Source organism: Carcharhinus amblyrhynchos, chromosome 16 (genome assembly GCF_965287045.1).
Source record: "Carcharhinus amblyrhynchos chromosome 16, sCarAmb.v2.hapA, whole genome shotgun sequence".
Taxonomy (NCBI): domain Eukaryota; kingdom Metazoa; phylum Chordata; class Chondrichthyes; order Carcharhiniformes; family Carcharhinidae; genus Carcharhinus; species Carcharhinus amblyrhynchos.
Genome location: NC_137339.1, coordinates 50,877,873 through 50,897,403, shown reverse-complemented (window position 1 = coordinate 50,897,403; position 19,531 = coordinate 50,877,873). Strand labels below are relative to the sequence as shown.

Genomic DNA, 19,531 nt, shown 5'->3' with positions numbered 1-19,531 from the left:
AAAGCACATTGAAATCTCTGTATAGGGAAGGCACTATAAATGCATTTTTTTTTGTATCTTAATATTTCTGCTTATCCAGTATTGGGAATCAGATCAGAATTCTGACAATGTAGAATCAGTGAAGGGATCTAGAGAAGTGATGGGGTGGAGCAGGATGTCTTCAGTGTCTATTTGGAAAATAGTGTTTTTGAATAATGTTACTAAGAAAAAGGAGCACAATTGGATCATTTGGCCCATCAAATCCACTTCGCCATTTGATCATGGCTGATATGCTCCTCATCCCCATTTTCTGCCTTCTCCCCATAATCCTTCAACCCATTACCAGTAAAATCTGTTTAATTCCTCAAAGTTATACACTCTCCCAGCATTTAGTGTAGTGAATTCTACAGATTCACAACCTTTTGAGAGAAGTGGTTTCTCCTCAACTCTGAAATATGCTACCTCTTATCCTTAGACTACGACCTCTCATTCTAGAATGCCTACAAACGGAAGCATCTGCTCCTACGTCTACTTTATCCATACATTTTATCATTTACGTACCTCAATTTGATCTCCCTCATTCTTCTAAATTCCAGAGAGCAGTTTAAACATTTCGATCTCTCTTCATACAACAAACCCCTCATCTCTGGAATCAATCTAGTGAGCTTCCTCTGAACTGCCACTTTCTCAAATAAGGGGACCAAAACTGCACAATACTCCAGGTGCAGCCTCGCCAGTGCCTTGTATAGTTGCAACAATACTTCCTTACCTCTTTTTTATATTCTATTCCTTTAGGTATAAATGCCAGCATTCTGTTCGCTTTCTTTATTATCTGCTATACCACTTGGTAGTTTTCTGTGACTGACTAATGAACGAGAACACCTCAGACTTTTTTGCACCAGAGCACCCCAAAGTGCCATTCTCGTTCCTTGTCTCTCTCTTCTCTCTACCACCACCACCCCCACACACACACACACACACACACACACACACACACACACACATATACATTTAGGAGATAAGTTGCTTTCCTTTCCCATTCTTCCAACCAAAATGCATGACCTTGCACTTATCCATGTTAAACTTCATCTGCCACATTTTGTCCCACTCTCCTAATCTATTTGTATCCATTTGTAAGGTTCTTATTCCCTCACTGCAACTTACTGTCCCGGCTATTTTTTGTCATCTGCAAATTTGGCTTCCAAGCCTTCTATCACTGTATCCAAGTCATTAATATAGATTGTAAATAGCTGGGGTCCAAGTGGGGCACTCCACTACTTACTACTTGCCATCCAGAAAAAAACTCATTTATCCCAACTCTATTTTTGTCCATCAGCCAGTCATCTATCCAAGCTAATAAATTACCCCTATCAATGTGCAAAGGGTAGATCCAAATAAAAAGGAGATCCTTGGGGGACACTAACAAGTGCAGGAGTGGAAGCGAAGTCATTGAGTGATACTCCACACACAATTAGATAGATGAGAATGAAACCAGGCAAACGTGATCCCATCCAGCTGGATGACAAGGGAGAGCTGTTGGAGGAGGATGGTGTGTTTGTGTCAGAGTGCAGGTGGATCAGGAAGGACGAGGTTGCAAAATCTGTAGTGGCATTATCACTCCACGTAATATGACAGTTTGTAGATACTCTGTTCAGACTTAAAGATAACGAGGTGCCAGATTTCTGCTGCCCATGGGGCTGTAATCTTGTAGGAGTCAACTGGAAAAGAGGAACCAAAGTAATCTACTTTGAGGCTGAACTGGCAGAGACCTGAATGCCAGTCATCTGTGTGGCCTGTTGTCAGGCTGCAGTCAGTAACAGTGGGGAGGCATAAAGGGGGGGGGAGGAGAGAGTGCAACAATTGAATGAATGAATTCTGTGGTATTATCTTTTAGACACTTAATTGATTTTTAAATTGATAATTCATTCAGTTGTAGAAGAGCCATTTCTTATGGGATCTATATCTTTAACCTCCAAATCTTGTTCTCAGACTCGAGCTGCCCGGCAGCTTTTAGAAAGGATCCAGTCTTCAGGCCTGGACTCGCGGCTTGATGCGTTGAAGGAACTGGCCAAACTCTCTGCTGATGCCACCTTTGCCACCGAGTTTATCAACATGGAAGGCATCTTCATCCTTACACTACTAGTGGAAAGTGGAACGAAGTTAGTGTTCTAAATTTAAAATTCTTCCAATGATGGCAAAGGTCAATATTTTGACTTCTGCAGCGAAGTTGTGATGACTTCATCTTAGAGTGGAGAATGTTAAGGGGAGATTTAATATAAGGAATCTGATAGAATAAATAAGGCAGAACTATTTCTACAGAGGAGGGTTAATAACTAGAGGACCACAGATTTAAGGTAATTGACAAAATAAGCAGAGTGGAGATAATGCCATAAGTTGTTGTGATCTCAAAAGCATTGCCTGAAAAGGCATTTTCAGCAGTAAGTTCCCAAAAAGGGAATTGAAGAAATATTTGAATGGAAATTTTGCAGAGCCGTGGCCAAAGTGCACGGAAGTGGAACTGACCAGAATAATTCTTCTACAATGTAAAATGTGTTTAGAAACATCCCAAGCACTTTGGAAACCACATTTACCACTTCCTACACCACGGGTTCAATGCTTCAAAGTTATCTTTGCAAACGTTGCTAAATCCAAATCCGTCTAGTGGACAATCTTTGCTGCACACCAAAGGCCAACTTGGTGATGGAATCCTTGATTGCAACCAAACCAGCGCCATAATGTATAATTGGGCAAGTGACTCATTCAATGGTTCACGCTGGGGAAATAGCCACTGGTGGCCTTGACAACTGGACTCCAAGAGTGGGTTGCCCTCCTTCCGCTGTTAGCTGTGACTCGCCCTCTGTTCATGATCAAATTTGTGAAGACCATCCAAAGTGTGTACCTCTGAACTGATTCCTACTTCTGAGGGGATGTTGAATGCTGAAGTGAGCCTCACATGTTCAAGCCATATGCTTGTTCCTCCTTTGCTTTTTCTGAAAAGGAAAACCAAGCAGCAGCACAGCATAAAGATCTGACTGCAGTCATTAATAGCCCCCCAACACAATTACCCAATCTGTGGCCTTTCTGATCCTCCCCTGTATGATTACCAATTCATGGTCTCTGTGATGGCTGCCTCATATTGGTTGGAGAGCTGAATGCTACCATCAATACTCCCACTCAACTGTATGTTTAAGATCAATGCCCTCTTCAGATATCAGCATGTATTGTTGGGTGGAAAAATTTGCCAAGTGCAGGGAAGGTGCATTGTTAATACAGTAAAGAAAACTGAGACACTTGGCTAGTTGAAGATATCTGGGAACGGAGGAAGAACTTTTGTTGGCTTTGTGTGCAATTGAGAATGATTGGTCAACAGTATTGTGGGTTCTAATACTCATATATCCTCATTTATCCTCCTTTGTGTTTCACTTCCAGCAACTTACTGGATAAATTCAGGTAAACAATGTTCTTGTGTGAAACTATTAAAATAAGAATGGCTGACAGCTTCATTCTCATTGGATAACCATTTGTGCCAGCATTAAATTGTTACATTGCTTTATAGGTAACTGACAGTCATATAAAACAGTGCAAGATCATTAACAGCCATTTTCCTTGCTTGCCCCTTTCATACATCAGTTTGCAGTGCTATGATGAATGGAGATCTGCTCATATCCCTTTGACTTCCTGTACCTACTGGTCAATTTGCTGTTCTGATTTTATGGGCCTGAACTTCCGTGGAATGGCAGCCAGAGTAGGAATGCTCTGTACTGGAATGTAGCTGCATATTTCTCCCAATCTTGTAACTTGAGCTGGGTGAGAAATGTGCAGTACAGTGGGTTCCCAAGTCCTTCAGTCGAATGCAGTAGAATCCAGGGAAGTGAAGAGTGAAGCGGTGCCCCTCCCCTTTTTTTTGTACAGCATCTTGGATTGTTTAGGAAGGATGTTTTAGTGGGGTGGGACAATTTTTGGAGATTGGGAGCAGGGTCGGGGGTTCCTATTTGTTGGGGGGGGGGGGGGTGCGTGTGGTGGAGGGGGGTGTGGCGGGGTCAGGTGAGATCGGTGCTATAATTACCCAGTAATTTTAATCCTAACTTTACTGGGTAACTATTCTGTTAAGAGAGTCAGAACCATCTGAAGTTTCCAAAATAAACCAGGTTTGATGGTTCTTGGGTGCAAGGCAATACCCAACATATCCTTCCCGAGCACTTCACGTGAAGTCCTGGCATGGGAAATACTGGAGAGACCCCCCGGCACATCTTCTGAAGTGAATTCCCAGGTACGTCCCTTCCTCCTCCATGAAATGCATCTCGCTGCTTCACCCCCACGTTTATCTGGAAGGCACTGTCAGTAAAGTGCGCTTTCAGCAGCTCCTTGCCTCCTTTGCAAATATTTAGATTACCTGCTTGAACAGGCAGTTTAACAAGCCAACTTTTGCCTTCATCCTTCTGAAGGTTAGCTGGTGATTGGGCAGCACAGTCATGGGTACAGCCTGAGTGGCTGCTCTGTTGTCTCTATGGCACAGACTGTTAACATGTAGATTCCTGTGAGTGCACTCTTTAATTCTCCTTGATGACATACATGAAATGCCTTGCATTGCATCGTCCCACAAGTACTGGCACTCCTTTGACACTTAATCTGAGTGGAGATACCTAATTATTGCCTTGGAGAGTTGATTGGATTGAGTTGTTGAAATGTTAAAAGGATTTGATAGAGTTCATACTCTTGTTCTGCTAGGAGAATGAGGGGACATAATCTTACAATTGGAGCTAGGTCAATACAAGAGGGAAATTAGAAAACGCTTTGTTCCACAAAAAGGCTAATGAAAATCTGGAATTCTCTCCCCTAGAATGTTGTGGATACCGGCAACTAGTTGGAACTTTCCAGAGAGATTGATAATTTTTTTTGGGTAAAGGTGTTAAGAGATATGGAGCAAAGGTCGATAATCTAACTGAATGGCAGAGCGGGTTTGAAGGTGCTGAATGGCCTTACTCTTTCTTTCGCTCCTGTTGACTGCAGATATGCAAGTGTGAGCAAGCATTTTGACCTTGGAGGGTATCTCAGGAGAATCTAATGCCCCCCACCTTAACCTGTGGTGCTGTTAACTGTATGATTGTCCATGTTGCTGACCTGACTGCAATCAGCTTACTCAGCCAAAGTCAGTTCAGGCCTCTATCCTGGGCCCTCCTTTTTATGTCTGGCTAATTAACCCCACTAGGCAATACATTTACAGGCCAGATATTCAGAGATGCACCCCATAAACTTGGAAAGGCCGTCCAATTCGTGCATAGGGTAGGCGCAACTATTGATGCTTCTGTTATTCATTGTAGTGTGTGCTGGAGACGGCGATCATTCAGCTGGCTTTCTATATGATGACCTCTGAACTACATTTTTCCCTACAGTTTTGGTGAGATGCTGGCCTTCACACTCACTGCATTCCTGGAACTGATGGACCATGGGATTGTCTCCTGGGATATGATCTCCACTGCCTTCATCAAACAGGTCAGGAGAGAGTATTGCTAACAAGCTGATTACTTGGGTAGCTTCCCATTTGAGATTTGCGCTGTGCTTCCTTTTGAGTGAAATGGACAGATGATTCCTCACTAGCTGCCTGCAACCTGTTTTCAAATGGAGTGGATCACTCTTATTTACTCTTCCTTGTTAGAAGGAAAGATTCCTATAGCACCTTTCACAATCTGTTTCCCAAAGCATCCTGCAGCCAATCCAGTACTTTTGAAGCACAGACCTGTTGCAGTGTGAGAAATACTGCAGCTAATTTGCATATAACAAGGTCCCAGAAACAACTGGCCAGGTAATCTTTGTGCCGTTGGGTGAGAAATAAACATTGGCCAGGGCAATGGGGAGAATGCTCCATGTCTTATCCAAGTAACATTTCCCCCAGTGCTGTGCTGGGAATGTCAGCTTACAATATGTGCTCCAATCTCTGAAGAGGAGCACCAGAGTTCTGACTCGGTTTTGCTTCTGTCACAATTTTTAAAAAAATGATAGGTGGCAGGATAGTAATCTCTCAGCAGCTCCTCTGGCACTGTGGAGTATTAGAGCTTTCAGTTATTACTCCCCTATTGTGTGATGCAGCCAGGACTTCTTGCTCTCCCTCTGTTCTCACCTTGCTCATTGACTAAATCTCTGCTTTCCCTTCACCCAACAATCTGCAGGATTTTGAAACTCAAGCCTTCGCGCTGCTCCCCACTATTAGCCCTTTCCAACTGTCGTCACTTTTGTAATCACAGGTCAACAGTGATAAGCACGTCAGGAATAGGGGTAGACTAGAGGGCATGTCAAGCCTTCCCCAATATTCAATACCTGTAACTTCAACTCCACTTTCCCTGCTGCTTCCCATATCCCTTGATTTCCTGAGAGATCAAAAATCTGTCTTTCTCATCTTTAAATATATTCAACCATGGAGCATCTCCATCTGAGGTGGAGAATTTATAAGAGTAAAAATGCCTTGAGTGAATAAATTTCTTATCATCTCAGTCCTTAGGTGAGCGTCTCCTTTATCCTGAGACTGTACTTGTGCGTTTTAGATTTCCCCAGTTAGGGGAAACAACCACTTGGAATTTACCCTGTCAATCCCTGTCAGGATCCTGTATGTCTCAATAGATCACCTCTCATTCTTTTAAACTCCAACATGGTGCTGGCCTTAATTGCTTGCTGTACATACATGCTAACTTTGAATTATTTGCCTGTAAACATCAACGTTTACATGTTTCAAAAATGTTCTGCTTTTCCATTCTTACGATCAAAGTGAATAACTACACACTTCCCTACATCTGCCACCTTGTTACCAGCTCACTTAACATGTTGATGTCATTTTGCAGCCCTTTTGCAACCTTCTCACTGTTTACATTCCCACCTAGTTTAGTGTCGTCAGCAAATTTAGATATATTGCTCTTTGTTTCTTTGTTTTAATAGCTGAGGCCCTTGCGACACTCCATTAGTCACAGCTTGCTGCAAACTCGTGCCAAAACATCAGCTGGCAATATGGGAAGTCGATGCAAATTGTACCATTTAGTGAAAAGGCACAAGACTGATCAGTTTTCTAATTAAGATGACTGTAACTGAATTAAAGCAGTGTTTTGAATTGTTATTTACCTGGCCTGTTCTGTTGTTGTTTCTCCTTGCCCTTGTACTCCAGCACCTGAAATGTGATGGGCATTATCCTGTTCACAGCTCCATACACACCCTCATGGGGACTGTATGGGATTTCTGAAAATGTGATTCAGATGTCTGGACTGCTCTTGTGGCTATCTGTAATATTCAGTGGAGAGAGTTTTTCTCATGATCAGTTTGTTGTGAGCCCTCTCCAGAAGGAGCAGAGGATCAAGTGTGAGCAACATGACAGATGGGATGATGATGGTAATGTGGAAGTGTCCATGAGAGAATGTATCTCCCGCTAACTGATGTGAGATCTGTGAAGAGGGTTGCCATTTGAGTACATGTTGCCAATGAGACTTTGATAGTTGGGGGAGCTGAGAGAGGACTTGCCCAGATAGAGCAAGTGAGATTATTCATCTGCTTCCTGCATTGTGTGGTGTTTCTGGCACAGTCCTCAGCTGTACTGACCTCCTGGGCAACATCCTGCCAGGCAGGAGAGGTGAGGTTGGAGTGCAGCTTGGAGACGCCCCCTGGGTAAAGGACGTACACCTAAGCCCAGACTCCTTGCATCAAGGCCTCGGGCATGGTGGTTGAATCAGGGTACAGACTTTGCCACCATTTTGCCTCTGTTCTGGGCATCCTGCATGAAGTTGTGAAGACAGGTATGCTGGAGAGAGTGATAGCAGTGTGCTAGACTGCCATTCATGTATGGCACCTGCGCCTTTGGACCTGCTAGCTGACAGCGAGTGGATGCAGCAGCTCCTTATCCACATGTTTTGGAAATGGAGAGATGCTTGCTTGTGCATAATTAATAAAGCTGCAGGTGTGGAATCGGGCACAACGTCACACCGTTCCAGCTAGTGGGAATGACGCAGGCAGGCTACTCCACAAAACATACAGAACAGAAAATGGAAAAGTCTGCCCAGTATATCAGACACTAAAAGTTGTATAACAACAGGCTAACAACCATAAATAAAGAAAATCAAGCTCTACGCTTTTCCTGTGGAGGATTAGAATTGAGAGGAACATGTGCTGAACCTGTGTTGGACCTTGGTTAAACCACACTTGGAGCACTGTATGCCTAATGTCTAGTCTCCACATTATAAAAAGGAAAAGGAGAGGGAGCAAAGAAGATTTTGCAAAGATGCCAGCAATGCCAGAGTATATAGAAAGGATTGACAGGCTGGGGTCTCCTCCTTGCAAAAAGGCTGAGAGGTAACCTAGGCTTTTAAAATGATAGGTTTTGACCAAATGGCTACAGAGACCATGCTGCTTCATGTAAGGAAATGCGTAACTAGAGGCCACCAATGTAATGTTAGTCACCTATTGGATTTCTGAAGAAACCTCCTTACCCAGAGTGGTGAAAATGTGGAACTCTACCAGAAGTTGTTGAAGCAGTCATATAAACGTATTTAAGTGTGTGCATGATGAATGTGATCCTGTACAAGAACAAAGGTGACTGCAGCGATTGCAACAACTACTGAGACATCAACATGCTGAGCACCATGGGAGAAAGTTTTCAGTGTTGCCATTGTCAGACTGCAGATCCTGACTGAACATATCCACCCAGAATCCCAGTACGGTTTCTGATTTGGAAAATCCACAATTGATTTGATCATCTTAGTCCAGCAACTGCAAGAGAAATGTTGTGAACAAAGAGACCACAACATATGTGACCTTCATCAACCTCACCAAGACATTCAACCACGCGAGCAGAGGTGGTCTGTTTAAGCTGCTGGAGAAAATTAGCTGCCTGCCAAAGCTGCTCAATGCAATCACTTCTTTCTATGATAACATGACAGGTAAGGTCAGCTATGACTGGGCAACATTAGAAGCCTTTGAGATCAGCAGTTTTGTTCCAGCACTGACCATTCTTTGGCATATTCTTCCAAATATCCTTTAGATCACCTACAGAGGGGGTCTACTTAGAACTTACGGAAAGCTGCTTAGCCTTGATCACTTGAGATCCAAGACAAAGGTGCACCAAGTCCTTAGAGTTGCTCTGTGTTGACGATGCCATTCTGTACAAATAAACACATTTCAGAAAATGGACAGACTCTGTCTGTGAAGAGTTTGGTTTGACCATCAGTATCAGCAAGACAAATGTCATGGTCGTGTGTTTCCTCCTTGCCATTTTTCAACACTGACAATGTGGCCTGGATGTTGTTCATTACTTTGCACATTTAGGCTCCACGATCACCAGCAATCTGTCACTTGATGCTGAAACCAGCGCATGCAATGCAACAACTGCAGTTGTTACGTCCAGGTGGGGTAAGAGAATTTGCAACAACATCAACCTGACTGAGAATGCCCATGTTGAGTCTCCAAGACATCCCTGGTAGGAGAAAAGGCTGAATTTCTGCCTTCACTGTCCAAGATGTACCCGCAGCATCTATGTTACTTCCATCAGCATCATATATTGCTCAGCCAACGATGTCTGTGCTGGCTCTGCCACGTTCATTAGATAGATGACTGGTTAGCCACAGATCCTATTCACAGATGTACTGTGAACCAGCCAACAGATCACAATCATGCCCAGCTCTCCAAGTCCACCTGAAAGCAAGATAAGAAAGTGGCAGATTTTGACACTGACAACTAGGAGACGGGTGCTGATGGCCATGATCCCACGAGATATTTGGAAGGGTATTGAAAGAAACAAGCAGAAAGCAAAAGCTCAGCTGGCCGAGAAGAAGGTCCAGAGAAAACAAAGGGCTAGAGAATCGTGCAGTCTTCCTTTTCCTGCAAGTCTGGCAGAGACTGCTGCGCCAGAGTTGGAGCTCCTGAGCTACTTCCAGGCATGTTTAACACAGATTTGAACACCATGGTGCAAACTGTCAGTTTGAGTTGAAAGATTGCTGCCACCAAGAGGATACTAAACAAGTTCCTTATAGAGAAAGGAACACGGGGTTATGAGGTAATTTGGATTAGGAAGTAGGAGACGACTTGCATCAAGCATAAACACCAGCATGGACCTTTTGGGCCAAATGGCCTGTTTTCTGTGCTGTATGTCCAATGTAATTATATGTAATACTTCATTGGTTGTAAAACAGTTTGAGACATCTTGGGAGTTGTGAAAGGTACTTTTAAATGCAAAGCCTTTTTAAACTTTTTTTAAGAATCAGATATGCTTTGACATATGAGAAAGTGGCACCGATGAAAGAATCCCCTGTCAAATGTTTAGCCTCAAGTTTGTATTCTTCTGGAATATTTCAGTCTCTTTCTGCATTGACACAAAGGTCATTGAGCCTGGAAGTAATTCCAGACTCGATCCCGTGGGAAACTCCAGCACTGGCTTCAGCCAAAAAATCCTTTCCCACAGCGTGGAGGCCTCTTTGCAAGGACACTTGAGTGGCACAAAGCCAGTTAACTCTTTTTTTCACTTTGTCACACACCATTGCCCAGGCGCTGAAGCACTTAAGGAGAGGAGGCATTCACTGGCCTGTCAGTGCAAACCTACTGTTGAAATAAAAAAGAAGAACATGGAAATGCTGGAAAACAGCATTAAAAACAGAAAAAGCTTGAAGTGCGGCTCCAATCATATTTGAAAATGCAGATTAATGCTTCAGATGTGCGGAACTTCTGTAAGAACTTATTCCAAAGTTAAAATTGAGCACAATAAATAATCCAAGGCAAATAACATGTTAAATTTTGCAGAATTAACCATGCATCATTTAAAAGACTTGAGTGTATACATTTTACAATGTAAACATGCTCTTTTTTTTTGCGCTTATGTGGGTTAGGGAATTGAAAATAATATGGATTCTCAAGCCCAATAACTATCCATTGATTTTTAAAAGAGGGGAAGGTGTGTATGTTTATTTTGTGAAGATTTGATGTTGGTATGTCTCCTGCACACTTACTTAGCTTGCACACAGCCCTCAATCCCATGGTGCTGAATTTCAGTGAATCTCCGACCAGCTGTTTGTTCTCCACTAATTTTAGTCCCACCCTGCAGCTTGCTCCCAGTATGCTTCTTTCTGTGATCGAATTCTTTTATAAAAGGCCAGTAGAGAGCAGCAGACGAGGAGGAACCTGGGGGGATGAAATGAGAACACGCAGCTTGTGTTGGTAAATTACCTGCTCTGTGCTATTTTCCCTCCTTTTTTTTGTCTCTATTGCATTCCCTCTCTTTCCTATCTCTTCTTTCTCAATCTAACCCTCCTCACACTCTGTCTGTCTGTCCTCACTTTCACTCTAAATCTCTCCTTGCTGTCACTCTCTCTCACTTTCTTTTGCACATACTATATTTTTAATCATAGAATCCTACAGTGCAGAAAGTGGCCCTTTGGCCCATCAAGTCTGCACCGACCACAATCCCACCCAGGCCCTACCCCCATATCCCTACGTATTTTACCCAGTAATCCCTCTAACCTAAGCACCCTAGTAGACTAAGGGGCAATTTTAGCATGGCCAATCAACATAACCCCGCACATCTTCGGGAGGAAACCAGAGCACCTGGAGGAAACCCACGCAGACATGAGGAAGATTTACAAACTCCACACAGACAGTGACCTGAGCCAGGAATCGAACCCAGGTCCCTAGAGCTGTGAAGCAGCAGTGCTAACCACTGTGCTACCATGCCGCCCCTTTTCCCCCTTGCTCCTACTCTCTTTCTAGAACCTTCCCATCCCACTCCTTTGCTCTTTTTCAATCCCTGCAGATGTGTTCTCTCTTTCTGGTCTCCTCTCTTGGTCTAGCTTTCTATATCATTTGGTGCGCTTGCGTGCTCACATTCTTTCACTCTTCCCAACTCTCCTTTTCCACACACGAGACTGTGAGGATAGTTGGAAGGTGTGTGACACCTTGGTGTCAGAGTTAGGTCACACTGAACAGAGTTCTGTGATTTGCAGGCTTGATGTCACACTATGGGAACATGCTGCTTAGTTTAATAAACATCAGCCCTGCCTGTTCTAATTAGCACTTACAAACTGTGACTGTTGCTGTCTGACAGGATTATTGCTGCCATCATCACTTCCTTGATTTTGGATCAAGGTGATTCTTCAATTATGATGGGAGCCCACAATAAAATGGGAGTCCTGAGGATGCGTCTGATCTATTCAGTGAATTTGTATCTTTATAGTGCTTCTAAGTAAAATGAGAGGATTACAGGCTTCTGTTTCTCCAAAGAAGGATGTGTTTATAGAGAATTGTATCATTCTTTCTGAAAGAAACTTCTCCAAGTGCTTCAAATTGAGTAAGTCATTTTGAACTTTAGTGATTTGTAGGTAAATGCAGTGGTTGTTTGTGCACAGAATGATCTCAAACAGTAATAGCTGAGCCAAGGCTTATTAGTTTCTGATAACATTCAGAGGAGGGGCCAACGCAAGACCTAGGCACTGGGGGAAGAAGCTGGAGCTGGACCAGATGTAGAACAACTGTGTGCACCTCTTGTTTGAATGGTGCTCCAGAATCTGCGATGTCTGCTGGCATGGAGTACTTCAGCCGAAGACCATTCGCTCATCACACAGCAGCTTCAATCCAGATTGGGTACTTAGTTTGAACAGAGGGATTAATTTCTGTGAACCATCAGAGTCTTATCTGATGCAAAAATCCCCAGTTGTGTTGTGCCCAGTGGCTTATTAAATACTGAATCATTTTCAAGAGGCCCGAGTGAGCCAGTCATTTCTGTTTGGTTTTCCATACTTAATTGTTTTTCCTGGGATAGAGATGTCGCTGGGAAGACAGCATTTGTTACCCATCCCTACTCGCCTTCGAACTGAATGGCTTACTAAGCCATTTCAGAGGCAGTTGAGTCCAACACATGCTGTGGATCTGAAGTCACATGTAGGTCAGACCAGGTAAGAATGCCAGATTTCCTTCCCTAAAAGACATCAGAAGAACCAGATGGATCATTGCTAGTTTAATGGTCAGTGTTACAAAGATCAACTTTTATGTTTCATCTTTCTATTAAATTAATTTATATTCCACCAGCTGCCTTAGTGGGATTAAAGCCTAGGTTCCAGGGCTTGGGCCTCTGGGCTACTAGGTTCTTTGTTTTTTTTACCATTGGTACCGTCTCCACAGTATGTTGGTCAGTATTGCTGTGTTATGTTGACTGGGGCCTCTGAGCCACCTCATCTGGACTGCAGCAGTTCCACCCGGGAGACTTGTGCCCACAATCCAGACCCAAATGCAGTTGTGTGGGAGTGCTGCATTGTCTGGAGTTTTGTCTTTGGGATAAGATGTTCAACCAAGATGATATGACTAGAAATAAAGTTTATTTATTATTGTCACTAGTAGACTTGCATTAACACTGCAACAAAGTTACTGTGAAAATAATGATATTCTGTATAACTTTGCATATTTCTTTGGAGGAACAGAAGAATCTGTAATCCTCTCATTTTACTCAGTTGCACTATATAAGATACAAATTATTTTTGTAACATTAAATGCATCCTCAGGGCTCTTTTTATTCTGTGTTCCACCTCCCACCAAACACAGAATCACCAGGATTCAAAATCGAGGAACAGATGGCAGTAGCAATAGGTTGTCTTCCTTCCCTCCGAGGTGAGCGTTATTTAATGAAGAGCAGGTTAGTTCTCCTGAGGAACCTTGCTATGCACTAATTCACTGCCCTATTCCTGTGTTACTGCAATGGATACACTCAAGATGCGCTTTGGAGCTTTGAGGCAGCAAATGTTCCTTTATAAATACAAATCCTTCTTTCTGGTCTGTGTGGATCTCTAACTGCCATACCCATTTCTATCATTTCAATGGTTCTGATTCTTTGTGAGAACAAAATTATTTTCGAGGGGTGTTGGCGTGGAAAGTCCGTCCGTCTAGGACAGATTTATTTTTCCAACGTTCAGCATTGCCACCTGTTGTGTTGGTATTTCATGCAGATGATGCTAAACAGCAGCATTGCACATTTGGAAGATGGGTTGTGTCTGTCCAAGGCAGTGGCTATGATTATGTTCCCCCTGGTTTCATTGCCTGATGGTTAATTCTGTCAATTTCACGACTGCTGACCTGTGGTTTTCTATTCAGCAGACCAACCTTTTCTAAAACGTAAAGATTTGCAGTTATGTTACAAGGATGACAATCAAGAAGAACAGTTAAAAATCTAGATCTTTTATAGTGCATGAGGGCTATTTGGCCCTCCTCACTGTGCTAGCTCTTTGCAAGAACAGTCTGAAACTAATTCCATTGTTAAAGTTTCCTCTCATTTACTTGCATCTGCCTCAGTTTCAAATATTTACCTAAATTTAGATACTAAATGGAAACCTTACCTCTGAGAGTCAAGTAGTTTTGGAAAGGATATCAGGTTTGTCACTTTTGGTCATCTGTATAGATTTTAACCAGTGCTTGCTTCCTATTCTGAACGATGCATTTCTATTTCCCAGATTGCAAGTTACGTCAACCAAACAACTGTGGATGCCTCCATACTGCAGCGGTCCCTGGCTATTCTTGAAAGCATGGTGTTGAACAGCCAGAGCCTCTACAAGAAAGTGGCAGAGGAAATCACTGTTGGACAGCTCATTGCACATCTGCAGGTGTAAGTGTTACTCGGTTCATTGCAGGCGCTCAGTTGTGAATGTTAGACAGCTCAGTGGACTGCATGTGCTTCATTAGACCTTGAATCCTGAGCAAATGTCAAAACTGAGCAGTGTGATCCTGAAGCTTGACTGCTCAGTGTGTCTTTATCTGATCTTTTTTTTGCTATGGTGGATTATTTCTGTGTTTTGAAAACTATATTAGTGAATGGTATTGACTCAAAGCATTGACTGAGTCTCGCTGTCAGATTGAGCTTTGTCAGAAGAGGGGGAAACAGAATTATTGATCCTGCACCAATGAAACTGCCTGTAGAGGTGACAAGGATCCTCTCTGTCTAATGTGAGGACACTGCCATCTACTGTCACTATGATATCTCAGCAGCACTGATCTGAATTAATTCTTTCATTGTAATCACACAAGAAGGTAAATTATACAAAACCTGTTAGATTTTTAAATTTTTAGAATTGGAATTAAGTAGTGCAGAAAGAGGGCATTCATCCCATCATAACTGTGCTGGTTCTTTGAAGAACTGCTGAACTCGACCTGGTTATATGTCTCATAGTTGGTCAGACCTGCTCATTTTTAGGTTAAAATTAACCTCAGCTTGTGCTGCCTCCTGTGGCTTATGAGTGAAAACATGGTTTTAAAATCATACAAAGCAAAAACCACCCTAGCATCTACTTCTCCCTATCATTGCGCCTCTCCCGGGTAACCTGAGTTAGCAATCTCTTTGACCTAGTGATGCAGACAATTTGTGTCCTGTTCAAACATTAGTTTTAAATAATTACAGATTCCCCAAACATTTTAAAGTAATTATATTATTTCCTTGTTGCTTCCGCATCGGATGCCATCACATTGTGCATTCTGAATGGATAGCGCATTAACTCTACCACCACCCAACCCATTCCCTGCCATAATGCACCATAATACTAACCATCATTATTGTACTAACCCGGCTTTTGACGTATGTCAAACTGAATGGTTACAAGCAGCATTATGTAAGTCTGCTGGATTATTGAGGATTCCGATTTAATTGGATTCCAGTGATAATCTCTGCTGCTTCCCATCAGCTCTGCTTCCTCGGCCCAGAACATCTAAAACCAAAGCGCACTCAAACTCTGACTGTTCTGATTATCTGGAATACCTGGTGAATGCTTAGTTCTGTTAATCAATTATATTTAATAATGCAGCTTCCTGTCCCTTGTGCTTTATTCTGACCTGGTGTAACAAATGGGGTTTAGTATATATCCAAATAAGTTGAAAGTTTTCAGGTTTCACCAGGCAGAGGAGATTGAAACAATGCTTTGCTTGTTTACCCCTGCCCTCCGTCCACTCCTCACCATCCCCTGCCCCATTTTGCTAACTTGTGAAGCTAGGCCTATGAATGTCCATCCCAGGTCTGTATTGTTCCCTGATTATCAAACACTGCATTATTTCACAACAACTGTACCTTTCCACTTGGTCAGTCCTGAATGTTTAACTCCTGGATGGTGATCATTTAGAATAGGCATCACAAATTGGGGAGCATTGATGGTCAGTCTAGGTGGTTCTTGATGCAACTCTTTGATTCAAAGAGTTGGTTCAACTCTTTGAACCAAAGAGTTCAGTCTGTGAAATCAAGACTGTAATCTGTCACTTTAGGGTATGGTGCTTTTAACTCCTTCTCATTTTGTAACAACATGTTAATACAATAAAGCATTATAAGGGGCTTCAGGGGAGCATGATCATGCAATATCTCATCAAATAACATGAATTGTACTAGAGGGGGGATGAAGTAGGGTTAATAAAACATGTAAAAGGAGGTGGAATGCTTAGGGCCCAGAAGCTGAAAATACGGCCAGCTATAGTGGAGCAAAGGAAATTGGGGATACGTGGGGCATCTAGATTGACAACACATATCTTGGAGGATTGTAGGACTGGAGGAGGAGATTATTCCTAGGTAGCAGCCAGGGCATTCTAAAATGGTTTGAAAGCAGGCAAACAAAGGCAATATACTGCAGATGTTGGATGTCTGAAATACGAACTGGAAATGCTTTAAATGATCAGCAGGTCTGATGGCATTGATGACTTTTCATTAGAACATTTGAAAATGTGAGCAGCCATGTAATGGGTCCAATGGTAATGCTGTTATAATGATCTATCCGTTTTGTTTTTGCCCTGGTGGAGATCGCTGATGGCACAACAAGGGCCGAAGGGCCTGTACTGTTCTAAGATATGTCCAAACCCAAGATCGAGCTATTCCACTCCCTATCATTCTTGTATGCTCCTTGTGCCTATCCAATAACAGCTTGAAAGTTCCTAAAGTGTCTGACTCCACTATCACAGCAGGCAGTGCACTCCACACCCCAACCACTCTGAGTAAAGAATCTAGCTCGGACATCCCTCATATCTTCCACCATGAACCTTTTATAGTTATGCCCCCTAGTAACAGCTACATCCACCTGAGGAAATAGTTTCTGCAAAGGTTAGAATTCAGCCCCCTCCCTGTTGTTACCTGTACTTGATTCCTGGTCAAGAAGTTTAGGCATTGACTCAGTTGGTAGCGCTCTTGCCTCTGAATCGGAAAGTTGTGGGTTCAACCCTCACTTAGTCCAGGTTGACACTTCAGTTTCTGAGCATCCTATACTGTCGCACTTTTTTTGGGGGGGAACACTAAATTAGGGTCCCACCTGCCCTTTATTTACATATAAAAGATCTTATTTCTTCAAAGAGGCAGGGGATTTTCTTCTAGTGCCTTGGCTAGCATTGCATTGAACCAACGTCTAAAACGGATCATCTGTTGATTATCACGTTGCTTTTTTCCACCACTTAACAACTCCATTACCTACCTTGTAACAGTGACCAAAAGATACTCCATTGGCTGGGAATGGCTTTGAGATATCCTATGGTTGTGAAAGGTGCCAAATAAATGGCACACGGTTTATGAACGTGTTGCCTAGGTAATGTTGCTGGATATCTGACTGCCATACAAGTGATAGAGATGCTTTGCCAGTGTTTGTTGCCTCCAATAGAAGGTTAGAAAGTGAACAACACCACATGAAGTCATGGCAGGACATTCTCAGACGGCCAATAATTCTGGAAATGCCATTGTCTCCACAGATCAAACCAGGAAATCCAGACGTATGCCATCGCGCTAATTAATGCTTTATTCCTGAAAGCACCGGAGGACCGTAGGCAGGTTAGTTTTCTGTTTCTGTCTGTCTCTGTCTCTGTCTCTCTGCACCTCTCTGTCATGACATCTCACTTTCTGCATTATAATCTCCTCTGATCCCTCTAGCAGCTTGCTTAATCCTGTACTGCCGTCAGCTTAAAACATCCTCCATTAGAGTTGCTTTGTTTTAATGTGCAGTATTCTTACTAACAGGGCCCACTGTGCTGCTTTACTATTGACTATAACCACCCTCCATTCGTGGCTGCTCTCTGCTTTTTGTCAACTTTCCTCTCTACAACAGGAACAAAGTGCATTTATCTCACCCACCCATAATACAGTAAAATATTCCAGAAAGAGCTTATTAAGACAAATTAACATCGAACAACACAAAGAACCATTCGGAAAGGTGACCAAAGTTTGCTCAAAGATATTAAAAGGAGCATTTTACAAAGGAGAAAAGAGCAAGCGTGAGAGCAAGAGGTTTAAGGAGAAAATTTCAGATTGTTAGTACGCAGGTAGCTGAAGGCACTCTACTCCAGTCCTGCTCTCTTTGAGGATTCATTCCCCTCTATCTTTGACAAAGTAATGTTGAGGTCTCAGTAGCTCGTGAGAAGGTTTGAAATTCCAATTTGCTGGGTTACTGTTTTCTCTTGCATATGGGGTTCTCCATCCTTACCACGGTAGCAATACTCTGCCTGTGACCAAGGAAAGTGAATGTCAGTGGACTGTTCCACTAGGTGAAATTGCAGGTCAGTTCTATCTTCCTGCTGGACGTTCACGTCCATGCCTTCTCATCAGCAAGGCTCATTGGATACTGAACAGCATCCTCATTGCTTTCACTTCCCTTTTATTAGAGCAAAGCAGCTGAGGTCAACGGTAGCCCATATATCACTACCCTGGTTGAGATCAGCAAAGTCTGGCCTGGGTTTTTGTGACTCAGTAAATACATGTTTTTCAGTTTTGTATTACATTGAGTCCTCTATATTAACCAACAAAACCACTCCTGATTCTGCCACCCAAGGACAAAGCAATCATGGTGCACCTCGGTTATACACCAACCTGATGTGGATAGATATCACTATTCCGGGTCACAATCCCGGAACTCCCTACCTGACAGTTTTGCAGAAGCATCTTTTGACTGAGCTTAACCCGCTCCATCAGACTTTGCAAATGTTAATTTTTAAACTAATTATCCACTTTTGCTTTAGTATCCACGTTGGGCTCTGTTTCCACCACTGGTTCTGATTGGAGTGTTTTTGGAAGGATTTTAAGAGACCTGAGTGTGTGTCTTCTATTTTCTCTTGATCATCTTAAAATTCCCTATAGTTACTATTTTTTATCCACCAATTCACCTTATCCAAATCCTTCATTATTTTGAGCACCTCAACCAGATTCCGTCTTGACCTTCTCTACTCCAATCAAAAGAACCCTTTTTTCCCTTTTGTAGGTAAAGCTTCATCCTTGGTATCGTCTTGGTGAATCTTTTCTCCACTTACTTCGTGGCTTTAATATTCTTCCTAAATGTTAGTCATTGAAAATATGTGGGAGAATGTGAAATTTTACTCCCCTTCTAATCCCCCACTGACTAGAACAAAGAAACGTACAGCATAGGAACAGATGCTTCAGATCATGTATAAGTTTTTATACTGATCATGATGGTCTAACCAAACTTTAAAAAAAATCTCCTTCCCTTACTCGGTCTGTATTTCTTTATTTCCTCCCAATTCATGTATCCATCCTGATGCCTTTTAAATGTTGCTAATTTACCTGCTTCCACCACCACCTCCTACCAGCGTG

At 42.6% G+C, this 19,531-nt stretch overlaps 1 protein-coding gene across 4 annotated transcripts in view; it reads left to right on the top strand.

Moving 5' to 3' along the window:
• LOC145354005 (engulfment and cell motility protein 2) overlaps window positions 1–19,531 on the top strand; it is a 174,212-nt gene that overhangs the window by 74,309 nt on the left and 80,372 nt on the right. For 2 of the 4 annotated variants that reach the window (XM_080205077.1, XM_080205075.1), the window contains exons 6-10: window positions 1,969–2,138; window positions 3,409–3,429; window positions 5,373–5,472; window positions 14,433–14,584; window positions 17,683–17,761. In XM_080205077.1, coding sequence (XP_080061203.1) covers window positions 1,969–2,138; window positions 3,409–3,429; window positions 5,373–5,472; window positions 14,433–14,584; window positions 17,683–17,761 — 522 coding nt within the window. The remainder of the gene's footprint in view (window positions 1–1,968; window positions 2,139–3,408; window positions 3,430–5,372; window positions 5,473–14,432; window positions 14,585–17,682; window positions 17,762–19,531) is intronic. The other 2 variants (XM_080205078.1, XM_080205076.1) reach the window with 1 other exon arrangement.